The 13,795-nt window shown below is 40.5% G+C and overlaps 1 protein-coding gene across 1 annotated transcript in view; it reads right to left on the reverse strand.

Annotated features, from left to right (window-relative positions):
• LOC126644616 (potassium voltage-gated channel subfamily KQT member 1-like) overlaps positions 1-13,795 on the reverse strand; it is a 373,366-nt gene that overhangs the window by 149,395 nt on the left and 210,176 nt on the right. The window contains exon 15 of the mRNA XM_050324167.1: positions 13,376-13,437. Within this exon, the coding sequence (XP_050180124.1) occupies positions 13,376-13,437 (62 nt within the window). The remainder of the gene's footprint in view (positions 1-13,375; positions 13,438-13,795) is intronic.

The following is a 13,795-nucleotide window of genomic DNA, read 5'->3' on the forward strand; positions in this document are numbered from 1 at the left end:
ATTTTAATTCAGACGCTCTGACAGACCAGTGAAACTTCCTATTTTGCCTTTCAGTGTCATTCTTGTTGCTCACTGGGGATCAGGATGAACCTTCAGAACAAATGCCTCGTGGAAGGAGATGAATGAAACCACCACTCAGAGAACCAACTGATATTTTTCAAGAGACCAGGAAAAAAAAAAAAAAAGAAAAAGAAAAACACTCTCCCTTCTATGCAGGAAACTAAAAAGACAAGCTCATGGTATTATGAGGTAAAAACCATGAATGGACAGAAAGTCCACTCACAACCACGAAATCCAAGTCAGAAGAGTTCTCTCTTCCCAATCTCTTTAAATGACAAAATCGTGTGCAATTCTGCAGGAGGGTACACCTGTGCTACCATGAACTTTTACCTAAGTGCAAAGAATTTCCTGCTTTGCTCTTGGAAACCCTGTCATTTGTCAGCTAAAGAGCACGTGGGAGGTTTGTTTCCCTTCCTTCTAGCCTCATGTGGCATTTGGTTGAGGTATGTACATAATTTTCCAGGCTCTTTACACCAGAAGTTTTTGACAAGTTCCCGGGGACTCCCCTTTATTTAAAGTGATTCCTCTTCCTATAAATGTTTCCAGTTTGCTGAGCTTTTTCCCTGCCTTTTCCCAGAGTTTCTGTAGAGTGCCTGGTCATGGCTTGTCATCTGGCAAAGACTGGTATGGAGTCATCTGCCAGAAGAGGCATTAACCATCTTTAGAGTTGCAGGGATTGTCATTTTTAAAAAGGATTGTTTTCAAAAATCACTCAATATTCTCAATAGAACATTATTTTTCTTTCCATACTGGATGATTGCAACAGAAATACAACATTCCCACACACGCACAAATAAAATTATCAGCCTTATACCTCTTCCTGAGCCCTCTGAATGTGAAATGCCACATTTTATGGGAAACACACAAAAGAATATTTTAGCATTTTTTCTTGACATGAATTCAGAACTTGAATAAAAAGAGCTGAGAGTTAACACCTTTGCTGAGCTGTCGAAAAAACCCCAGCAAAACACAACTCACACCACAAAAAGTAAACCAAGAAACCACTGTCTGTTGTCCAAAATGACAGCCACGTGCCCCCACCACTCACTGCCAGTGGGTTGCATTCCTTACAAAAGATGTGTGCAGCACCTCCTTTCTTCAGCATTTGTCACAGAAGTTTAACATGGCTACAAGGATGCTAGAAAATCCTTTCCCCCTTCTGTTCTCTGTCTTCCTATCACTATTAAAAATCCAACTGAACCAGAGAGCAAGACAAATAATAATGATAAATCTAAACCAATGCCAAACCATAAAAGAAGTAACGCTCCCACCACATCTGAAGTTTCTACCCCAAAGGGGAGAAGTGGCAAAAGAGAAGATTTAGTTACTCCTAGTGATATGAGTAGTGACTCATATCAAACCTGCTCAAACACTATTCCAGCTGCATGCAGCTCCAAAAGAGAAAAAAATAAGGAATGATCTACTGAATGAGATATTAAATAATACACATTAATCAAGCTCTGTAACCAGCTCCACACAGACGTGCAGCCTGACAAGAAGGCCCATTTAGTCAAGCAAAAATGTAGGGAAAAAATATCAAAAGATCTGCTGCATATTTTTTCCAGTTTATTTTTCCCTTTTTTTTCCCCCCTCTCCGCACTAATAATTTTTAAGAGGCCAAAGAATATTCAAAGCGAAATGTCACCATTCTTACAGGCTTAAATAAACTATTTATTAGCAGCAGACTAAGTACTCTGAAGAAATTTATTTGCCCTGGCAATAATATTTATAAACGACCTATGAAATATTATGACTCCGTACCAGTAGCATTGCAGTTTGCCTGGGAGGATTTAGTTCCAATCAGCAAGTGCACTTTAGAAGGGGGGGGAAATATTTCTGCACTGGGCCAGTGGAGTGTGCAGGCAACGCTTGGGAGAAGATGAAAGGGGCTGTAAGCACAATCTCCTCTTTGACACCGGCGGTAAATAAATAGAGAGGCAATAAATAAATCAATCATTCAGCTCCAGCAGGACGTGCAGCCGTTTTATGGTCCCCATCGGCGGAGTCTCTGCTGCTTGTCACGCAGAGGTGTAAATGCAGAGTGGCTCAAACAGGGAGCTTGAGATCCTCAGCCCCTGGGAGGCTCCCGGAGGGGGGACAGAGCGTGGGGACACACGGGCTGCTCTTCACGCTGCTTTCCCTGCCCGACACCGAGCACCGGGGCGGGAACCACAACAGAAACCCAGCAATTAGGTATTCCAAACAGAACTGCTATTTTAAGGACAACAAACTTCGTTAAATGGTTTGGGGGTGGAGGGGTTGAAGTAAAACGCACGGATACACAAAAAGGTGTAAAATTCAGGCTACTGAAATGCTAATAAATACTATATTTGAACACACATTCCCCCAAATGACACTATTTGGCTCTGTGCTACAAAGCTGTTTTAAAAAGCAGCTCATGTTGATGTTATTCGTCCTCCACCACAGGACAGATAAAAACTTTGGGGGGGAAAAAAAAAAAAAAAGAGAAATAAAACAGATGATTAATTCTAAAACTGTGTGTTACTTCCTTGGGCCCTGATGGTAGTTTTGAGCAGGGAGGGAAATATCAATAAAGGATTTAAGAGTTAGGTCTCTTCTGCATTCTCAATTGAAATTTTACTTTACTTGTTAGGATGTAAATGAGTCAACACACACACTACTAAAGATTATTTTTCCCTACAGTATCAAATATATCACTGGAAATAATCAATAAAATACACAGATGTCAGAAACCAGCTTATATTTCCACTTTTATTCCCCCTGAAGAAAATGTTAAGAGGACTAACAACGCCACAAACAGAAACATCTCCCTGGGATTTAAGCACAGAAGGCATAAGATCAATAGATGTCATGTGGAACACAGCATCTACCTAAAACACTGTATCTAAAGAAAGCTGGATAAGAAAGAAAGTACCTGCAAAGTGGTTGCTCAATCCTATTCTCTCCCTTTCATACCATGTTTGCTTTATTCCCACTCCACTGTGAAAATGCTGTAGAGGCATAAGACTGACACAGTGGCACAAAAAGCCCCCAAACCCCATCCTAAATGTCCTTAATTTTCTACCTGGATTTATTTTTTTCCCCCCTAACTGACCCCTAGTTCTTTGCACACCAAATTTTAAGGCACCCAAACAAGCAAGCCCTGCTGAGATGTGGCCAGGAGCGGGTCCCAACAACGAGCAAGGCACAGGGCGTGTCACGATTTTCATCTTGACAGCAGCATTGAGCCTTAGCTCATCCAGGGAGCGGCCCTGGACATGAACCTCTCCAAACTTGGCCCAGGGTTCCTGTTTATAACTGAAAAAGGTGTCTTTTGCCTGGTTTGAAAAACTACCCACTGCTGATCTTTAAAGTCTGCTTCCAAGGCACACTTCTCATGCTGCACAGCCATCTGCTCTTCTGGGGTTATTTACCAGGCTCGTGGGAGTGTAAGGAGGTAGGTACAGGAGGACTTTTCTTCTCCCCAGAAATAATGACCCAGGAAAATGTAGAAAGCGTATCTCCAGGCATGACACCATAGCGGCTACGGCAGCAAAACAAGACATTCGGAATCGTGGGACTGACTGCAAAATTTCATTGGGATTCTTCTTGTTTGTCTCCTCGCCTTTAAGCACTTGTCCTGCACCCCTGCAAGTGTTCACGATTTTGTTCAGTCAACAAAGAAGCAAAGGCCTATTTGCTCTGGAAAACAACTGGCTTTTTTTTTGGCTAAATAAATTTCAAAAGATCAATCATATTCCCCCCAACTTTTCCTTCAAGAGATTAAATTGCATCCATCATTTTCCTTTCTTTTTTTCTTACTCTTCCCTCCTCCCCCCATTAATTTTATCTTGCTGCCTAATCTCTGCATGCATCTTGGAGGTGCATGTCTGCCATTACAACAGAGAAACGTGAAAAAAGTCATAAATGGAGGCTGATGCATTAAATACAAGATATATTTTGTTCGTTGCTGAATCCAACTTGGTCCACTCTGCCTGCTTATTCTAGTTAAATGCACATGTCAACATATAAAAAGTTATTTCAGACTGCAGCATTTCATTACCCGAGCCAAGCCAAATGAACACAGGAATAGCAACAGCACACACGCCAAGGAAAATGAACTTTTTTTTCCTCCTACTGTGACATTTTTGAAGGCAGCCAATTATACATTAAAAACATCATGAATGAGCAGTGTAATTTTGGAGCCATAACTTAAAGTGAAGTATTCCTTTAAGTATGAAATTAATATAATCATGACATTTTAACAGTTTTTCATGGTCCTGCATTCTTCTACAAGGACTCATTCTAAGTAAACCTATATGCTACATAAAAAGACCACAATAATCTTTTCCCACTAGTAAAATTGCTACTCTTGTGAGTGTTACATATATAGGAGTTTTTACATACATAAACATAGTGTGGTCACTTGTGGGATCTATAGATTACATTGGGGGCATATTAAGGGAGTAATGCATGTGCCAAATTTGTTGGCATGTTTTACAGTGTCTAGATTTTTCTACCCTGTGCTATTTCGTACATTTCCTGCCCTGACATAAATGACCTCATTAACAAGAAATTCTAATAAGTATACAGATTTTTTTTTTAATTATTTTTTTTTATTTCAAAATCTGAACTTTGCTGGCTACAGCTTACTTCTGTTTTGTGACCTCCCTCTGTATGCATACTGTTGGAGGAGAAGGAAAGAGGAGGAAAAAAATTAATAATATGAAAAAAAATTGTGCTCACAGAAGGAAGTTTTCTGCTGAATGACATAACCTGTACTCCCAGCAGTCCCAGCTATGGTCAGCCTGCCCAACCAGCTAGAAAAATTAAGTAAATGCAGAGAAGATATTCTGGGGATTGAAAATCACCTCCCAAACACAAGCAGTTCATTTTTGCCTTCCAAGCCAAAGAAGGAAATCACACAGCAGCATATGGAGTACTCGATTCCCTACATATTAAAGTTGTGTTGGCTTCACAGCAGTTCCTGTCACCATTCAGGATCTTACCCCCCAAGAAGATATGTTTTACCACAGGATCAGGAGTCTATTTTTGCAATCCCAAATCAGGGTAAAAAACCCCTTGGGATTCCAGGATCTGACCCACTTGCAGTGATCCCTGCAGTAGCATTTACTCTGTAGCTGGGGCTGGAAATAAAAGCTGTTCTCAGCATCAGAAACAATGTTTTGTTTTGGATTTTTTTTTCTTTTGTTCCTCTGGATAGTTTAGAATGTGCTACAGTACCTAGCAAAAGCTCCACTCAGAAATAATAGCAATATTCAGTATTCATATAGAACTGTAAATTCTTTTTAGACTCTAAAAAATGGAGGATGAAATGCATAAAAAATAAAAGATAGCCAGAAAAAGAAAAAATGTAGATGCAAAAATTACAAAATATAAATCAGAGCTCTATATGTTTACACATCCATGCAGCTGCATGCTCAGTTAACATATATCAAAGACCTTTGGCTAAGGTAGGGCCATGCAAGGCTGCAGCACCAGGCTCAAATGAGACCTGGCCTGAAGCATGATTCTCAGGTCAGGCTCCAAAATCCTCTAAGTAAAAATCTCATTTGTTTGCAGCTCCTACACCCAGGAAGAGCAGCTTCATGTTCCACCTCCATCCTTCTCCTCTGACAAACTGCCATTTCCCAACCTCCTGTTCCTGCCCTGACCTCCTTCCAGCCACCTCCCCAAATGCTGTTCCCCTGGGGCAGCTGCCCACTAATTTAATGATGAGGGTGAATGGAGGGGTCAGAGCTGAGGGGGGCACAGAAATGCATACCCCGAGGGCACTGCTGTGGTACTGCCTACCTAGCCCTTCATTTCTGAAGCTGGCTATCCCATTTGTATGGTAATCATAAAGTTGGCTTGGTGGTGAGAATACTCCTCGGGTACAGCCCTCCTGCCCTTCAAAAACGATTTCTAACTGGCTTGCCCAGACTAATTTACGGTGTGTGTCGTGGTATTACAGAATTTTGAGATAAGGATGGAGAAAGCCATTTCTTCTGTTTGACTGCAGCCACCGAGTTGAACTGCACACTGCAGGAGGGTGTCGATGCTCTCTGCATCCCACCCGATCCTGTTACGGGCTCAGCCTTCCACAGGCAAAGCAGACTTGCTGCTCAGGGCCTCAGAAACTCTGCGGATGCACACAGAGACGAGCTGTGCGGAGCTGCTGAGCACCTCGGGAGCCGGCAACCAAACTAGCGTCAATGGGAAGGCAGAGGAGGAATTTTAAAGAGGGTTGGTGTGTTCTGAGCCGCTGCGAAGGAACGTGGGCTTCTGCTGCCTCCTAGGGTATGTCCTGCTGGCAGTGCCTGCTGCTTGGGGATACCTGAACTCCTCCTGTCAGACTTGCTAAGCGCAGTGCAGCTGGCAATGTGCTTAAGGTGGCAGAGAGGCCAGGGTGCGCTAGTTCTGAGCATTTACATGGCCTTTAAGTTGGTTTTTTTCTGGACACAAAATAAAAAAATATTGTATTGGAAACATGTTGTAATTTTCAGATGGGGAAACATCCCAAAGAAAAACTCTCAGCTGGTCTGTAGGGAGGGTGGCCACTTGCAGTGTTCAGCCATAGCCAACTAAGAACAGCTACAAAACCTAATTTTGAAAATAGCTTTCGAAATTAAATTGTTTAACGTCTGCAGCAACTGGAGGCTGCAAAAACTGTCCAAAAGACTTTTCTTTTTTTTCCGTCAGAAAATTACAATTTTTAAAACACTGCTTATATGAAAAGATGGGTGTAATGCATTTATAAATTTTTATATTTTTTTATATGAACAGGATAGAAGGATTGTTGAAATATCGCCTTTTCCACATTACTAAAGAAAGGCATCTTGTTTTGCGGCCCAGGACCATTCAGAACTTTATGTTTATTTACAGTAACCTATTAAAAGTTACAAAAATCGTAAGTAAAATACTTGTAGCTGATCTAACCTTTGGACATTCAGGTCAAGGCTCTTCATGGGAGGATTTGACATTTTATTTAAAAAAAAAAAAAAAAAGGTAAAAAAATCTCCAAAATACCCTTAAAGTAAAAATACTTTTTTTTTCACCCAGCAATAGTAAATAAATTACTTCATTGCATCATAAGCAACAGAACTACCAGAGCTTTGATTCCTATACATTCGTGGCCGGACTCTCTGGCACCTGAGAAGAGCCACGCTCACACTGTAGCCTTTTCTTCTGGGAGCAGGGGGATTAACAGAGTGTCTGTCCTCTACCCAGGCACTTGTTTTCTCTAAAACTTACAGGAAATCAATGTTTTTAAGCTCATGACCCTTTCCTCAGTTTTGGTTAAACCCACTTGTGATGCTGGGATGGTTTTGGTGGAGCACAGGAGGAGATGGACAGGCTCCCTCAAGCACAGCCTTTTTGGTCTGCTCTGCTGTTTCCAGGACCTTTTCCCTGCAGGTTAATCAGAGCAATCCTTGAGGCTGCAAATGAGATCCAACTGTTCAAGCTGGATCCTAATCAACAGCCAGTGCAATCACTGGGGAGCAGACACTGCCATCTGCACGCTCATTTCTTGGGCTTTGGAATTATTTAACATTTGATTTATGGTGGTGAATTGCATCCTGGCAAATGTTCACTACACAAAACTCTCTTGTTCACCCATTAAAAACCAGGGCCTGATCCATGTGAAGGCTTCCTGCTGGGTTCACTAATTTTGGATTCTGGCCTCTGGGTCTCAAGACTGGCATATAATATTCCATTTCTGTCCAGTTTTCTTTCTCAAATTCAGAACCTCAAGTGTTTTCCATCAACATTTTTGTGTTTACTTTTGGGAGAATCTTCACAGTGGGTCAGGTTGCTGTGATATAGAAAGGATGACCCACGCTGACAGATAAATTTTCGAAAGGATCTCAGCCTGAGGCAGACATCTGCCTCAGAGGATTTCAGCCCAGATGGCTGGAGCTTGGCAAAGATGTAAGGAAGTGAAAACAGAGCTCCACAATGGAAAGTGGTGTAGAACCTTAATAATTGGAGGGTGCTACCAAGTACCACATATTATAAAGCTCCACAACAGAAAACATAAGGGAAGAGTTGAGGGAGGATTCTTTCCATTATACTTCAGAATATATGATCTGTCTCTTCTTTTACTTGCAAGGCTATCAGAGTCAGCTCTTTTTTTTGCCTGATCCTCCTGAAATTACCATCACAACCTGGCAGCTCAAAACCAGCCTTTCGTTCTTATCTGTATCAAACAAGGTTTGTTTGAGAAGCATAAAACTGTCTCAGATAGTCAAAAGGAGTCAGGGCTGAGATAATTCCTCTCTGCATTGAGAAGTCATCCAGCAAGCTAGAAAAGCTGTGTGGCTGAGATGATCTAAGCAGTTAAACCATCATTACTTGGTTTTCAGATTAAAAGCCCATCCTGAGGTTTCAGTAGAAGAACACGTGCGTGATTTCAGTTCTACAACACCTTAAACCCCTAGCACAACACAAAGATTCACTTAGTCATAACAGATGAAAACCATAATTTCACTCACATTAATTCTGAAATTTTCGAGTTCCCATTCTTGCTTTCACCTCATCTCAGTCAATTCACGCCTGATGAGCAGCATGTGAGGACATGAGCTGGAAACTTGTTTAAAGCCACGTGAGAAATTTGCTACAATTTATACCTGTGTAAGTCCTGGGTAACTTCACTGACATAAATGGAAACATAATTTGGCTTGAAGGATCAGGGCTTTTATTTTTTTGTTTGGTTGTTTTGTTTGGTTGTTTTGTTTTGTTTTAATTCGGTAACAGACTGAAAATAAAAATCCAGTGACATCATGCTTATGGTGCAGAATCAATGTATTTATGCTCCAGAGTAAATGAGATAAGGCTTTGACCTAATTAGCTAAGAAAATCCACACAACACCCACTTGCAAAAAGCCTTCTGAAGAACTTCATATTATGGAATGACTCAATCTTTACAAATCTGAGGGCAAACAATGCACAAACTCCCTAGCGCCAAAACATGTTTTTGTTAAAAAATGTGTTTATTTCAGACATATTCATGAAATCTTGTAAATGAAGCATGCTCATTTTGCGACTGACTTGTCATGCACCAGTATTCACCTTTTTTCTGTTTGCTTGGGGTTTTTGTTTTGCTTATGATTTGTTTGTTTTTGTTTTTGGTTTTTGTTTGTTGTTTGGTTTGGGTTTTCTTAAATGCATTTCAGTTATGTCCATCACCCCACCCACTAATTGGGAGTTTATAATGGAAATTCTGACCAGGCCTTCACTACGGTGGTGCTTGCAGGCAATGTCATGATAAATAATTTACTGTTTAATGACTCCTGACTCAATCACAGCAGGAATGAGATTCACCAACATCCACCCCTCCACTGTTACCCAGGAGGAATAAGATGGCAGGGAAATACCACTCTTCCCTGAGCCCATCTTTTTAGCCCCCAGTTCAAAAATGAGTGTTCAAATTGGTAAAGAGAGAGTTCAGCACCACAGTCCAACCTCTACGTTTGTTTGTGTTGGACGACACTTTTGGTCTGGCTCGTGTTACTCAGATGGATAAAACTCTGAAGGGTTCTGCTTTACTGCCCTGCTTTCTCCCAGTGTTTCTGCATTTTTTAAATGCTACCAAATGGCTGCTTTTGGCTCCCAGCATCATCACATGTTGTCTGTAAGTATGGAAATAGTTATGGTAATACGGACGTAAATCATAACTGCAAATACCACATAAAGAAGACTGCCATATAATTATAAAAATACCTAATAGATTTCTTTTTCAAAGACAACACAGCTGTCCTTTCTAACCTTTCATTTGCAGATTCTTTTCTCTCCTGTTTTTATTTATAGGTTGCCGTGCAGAATGACACAGCACACCATGATTTTTGTTTCCAATTTTGAAGAGGAAAGGAAAAGAAAGAATACTCATTTCATCATAAAGAAGCATTAGTTTACAATTTTGAAAAGAAACTAACGCCAGCTCTAGAACATCGTCTTGGAACCAATCTCCCTCTTAATACAATTCAAAAGGATCTGTCAATGGCTACATACCACAATATAAAATTAAACCCTGCCATCAAACTAAAGAAGGGGTCGGCCAAGTGGCACACATCACGTGTTGGGAAAGAAGCCTCGCTCTTTCTCGAAACATTTCAGTGTTTTTGCGAAAAGAACCACACTAAGACCACAACAAAATAAGATTTTTATACTCTACTCATGGAAAAACAGGTTGAAAAGTGTCATGGGTAAACTTACACTATGTCACTGAAAGGAGTAAAGCCTTAGACAGCACTGATGTCTCCAAAAAGGGGGTTACACACTGCCTGAATACTGTCAGAGATCTGCACCTATGCCTTTCTGTGCAGCAAAGCCCACATTCTAACTGAAACCACAGCAAGCCTCTCAAGATAATGAAGTTCATCTTAACCATCAGAAATGAGCACCTTTCTGTCCCTCAGTTTACAAAAGGATTAATTATCACTTTATGCAGAAAAACGCAGAGCTCTGAATGGGTACAGCACATCCTGACTCCCTTTCAGGAGTCAAACAGCTAAAACAAATGAACTGCAAAATGCTGGTGGGAAGGATCAGCCTGGACCAGAGGTGTATTATTAGCTTATTGATACAGATTATTAAAGCAGATGAAATGCTCAAGTCCACGCTGCATTTTTCTCGGTCTACACTACCTGGCCTTTGTCCAAAAACGTGTCATTTTATCAGATGTGTCACTCTGTTGGGAGGCTGCCATGACTGTACTGGGTGACTGAATGTTCAAGTAATTTCTCCAGGGGGAAGGGGCTGATCCCAAGGGTTTCCTAGTTCCAAGGGGGAGATCATTTTTCACCACCAGCTGGAGCCTGATGTCAGACATGCCCTTGCTTCATTTATTCTCCTCAGAGGTTGAAACTCAGCTTGTCCTTCCTGACTCCAATATTGTTTCCCGTTTGGGCACACAGCAGCTACTCCACAGTGAATGATTAGAACAGGAGAGCCCATGAGACACAGGAAAATAGTTTAGGACAAGCAGTTTGACAGCAGGGTGCAGTAGTTTCTATTGTCCCATTAGAATAGAGATAGCTAAGAAGCTTCACTTTGTATTCATTAAGTAAACATATGCATTTTAGACAAATGTGCTAAAAAGATGCAAATATATATATAAAAAAAAAGAAAACCCAAACCAAACCTATGCCACCAAAATTCCAAACAAACCAACACAACAAATGTCTGTGCTTTTTCTGCACCATGTCTGTTTTCCTAGCAGGACTAGGAGAATGAAGCCCTGTACCCCTGAAAGAAGTTTAATTTGTACTGAAAAAACAAATACCCTGGATTACCTTGGAGTCTGGCATTTTATTTTACATTTGTAGTTTGGTCTGAGAACAAAAAGGAAGCTGCAGTGATTGAGTCATCTTATGAAAACATCTGAACAGGTTTTCATTTCTTTCTACGTGGGTTTTTGCAGAACAATAAGCAGAGAGAGAGAGAATTCACCAGTTTCCATACAATACTTAAAATTAAAGCACTAAGTTGAACTTTTCAAATAAAATAGCAGCTAGGTCTTACCCACACTAATGGTTTGAGCTTGCAGCATATTTAGATCATGTCTAAATGAAGCTGAGGTGGCTACACCACTGGGTTTTTTCTTTTTCTGATTTGCACAAGTGTTGTTCTGAAAATATTGCAGTGAATCCACGCTACAGACTTGTTACCACAAAGCTTTCAATAGATATTTAACTTGAGATGGTGAAACCATGTGGCTTCATCATCTCTAAACGTTTACATCAAGGCAGCATTGACGAAAATGATAACTCTTCAAATCAGCTAGAGTTCAGTTTTCTGGCAGGTTTAAGCTGTAAAGGCCTAAGCAACAGAGATCAGTCACTGCAGCACTTATGGCACACACCAGTGTCTCCTGTAACATTCCTCTTCTTATACCAAGATCCCTCTGCAATACTCTGAGGAAGGCTTTGAAATAAAATTTACTGAATCCACAGCCCATTGTGCTAAAGCTGGACCAGTGCCAGACACACTAAAAACTTTCTCACCTCTCTTCTTCATAAATATGGAGCAGTCAGGAGACCGTGAAAAACTGTTTCCAGAGGTATTTACGACAGGAGCAGTATTTCTCACTCAAAGCACTCTGTTATCACAGATACTTTTACAGCTGAATTTTCAAATCTGTATTGTGGGTTTCTCTGTATATGCATATTCAAGAAATCTGAATGAGCTAGTGGTGCAAATTTACAGAATATGCAGAGACTAGAGAGCAATTTATCTCTTTTGAAGTGAGTTAAGGCAACCTGAATGAAAGCCATTTTCACTTTAAAGGGCTGTGTCCACACAAGGGACCAATCCACTTCAGAAGTTAACTCAGATGGTTTGGGAAGCTGATTCTCTGGCACTGCCCAAGAAGGCTAAAAATCAAAGAAAATCTGTTCTTTGACATGCAGTGTTACAAATTTCCAGTGTTGTCCTACCAATAATCATTACAAATTAGGCAAGGGATTGTATGCACAGTTCTTAAGAATTATGAGAATTTTCCTTCCTCTTTCCTTCTTGCCTCACTTCCCCAGAAAGAAGTGCAAGGAAAATTTGCATAAGAAATTTGAGTGAGATAAGGATAACAAATAAGCAGCAGATAGGGTAAATTCAAGTGGACTTTTGTCTCAGCTGTTACATCATACCACCCACCAAAACTACTGTGCTACTGTCCACAGAAATCACCCTGTTCTAGGGACACCAGCTTTTAGAGGTAGGTAGGAGTGCTGACCAAAACACTGTTAGAGAAATAGAGCCTTAATTTTAAGCAAAATTCTTTTTTTTTGGTTATTACTTGAGTGGGAAAAGCTCTTGAGGAAGTTTATATTAGGTCTAAAACAATAGAGCCTCACTGAGCTTTGGCCTCTAGGCATACTTCTGAGTAACTCTAATTAATGACAAATATGAACATATTCTTGGAGAGAAGGCAGTGGGGGAGGGGCAGAATTGATGCAAAGATAATTGCACAGGGAAAAAAAAAAGCAGTAAACATTAAAGAATCTCAAGACCATTAACTGAGATATCAACTGTTGCTGTTTCAAAAGCTCCTCACACTGGCCTTGCTGTTTAACTCACTAACACTTCCCTGTACTTAGACACAAAATGGGTGATTTGGCTTCAGGATGAAAGCAGTCCCTTTTATACCCGAGAACCAAACCTGCATGGCAGGTAAATGGTTAATGCTGAACAACATGCACGCGATACTTCATCAACTCCCTTACAAAAATTATATTACTCTTTATTACGGTGCCCTGCAATTCTAAAGTAAATCATGCCAAGATACTATCTTGCAGGTCTGTAGATCAGATATCATGACTCAGGAAAACGAAAAAAAAGCAAGCTTTCATGCACTTACCTTATCCTCCAGCCGGATCAGTCTGGCTCCTATACTGTAGTATCCTTTGTCTACCCCTTTTTCTAAATAAAGAGGAATAAAAACGGGACATCCATTACTGGAGAATAAATTCAGACAAAGAATTATATTTATGATATTTAAAGCAAAAAAAAAGAAGCTGGTAATAGTAGGGTAGCATAAAAAACATGAACACAGCTAGAAAGAATTTTTGGTGGTGAATGGAAGTGAAAGAGAGTTATTGGAGAGAAGGGAATTAGTTTGTAAAACTGGCAAGATTAAGTTAGTCTAAAAGGCAACCTGGACATTGTAGACATGAATGATTACAGGTAGTGTCTGTGGTAATTAATTTCCTTGTTTAATTATGTCAGCTAATTGCACGTAGTTAGATGGAATAGGCCTAGTACTGGGCACACCTCCTAT

This window comes from Myiozetetes cayanensis, unplaced genomic scaffold (genome assembly GCF_022539395.1).
Source record: "Myiozetetes cayanensis isolate MyiCay16 unplaced genomic scaffold, myiCay2020 scf3, whole genome shotgun sequence".
NCBI classification, from domain to species: domain Eukaryota; kingdom Metazoa; phylum Chordata; class Aves; order Passeriformes; family Tyrannidae; genus Myiozetetes; species Myiozetetes cayanensis.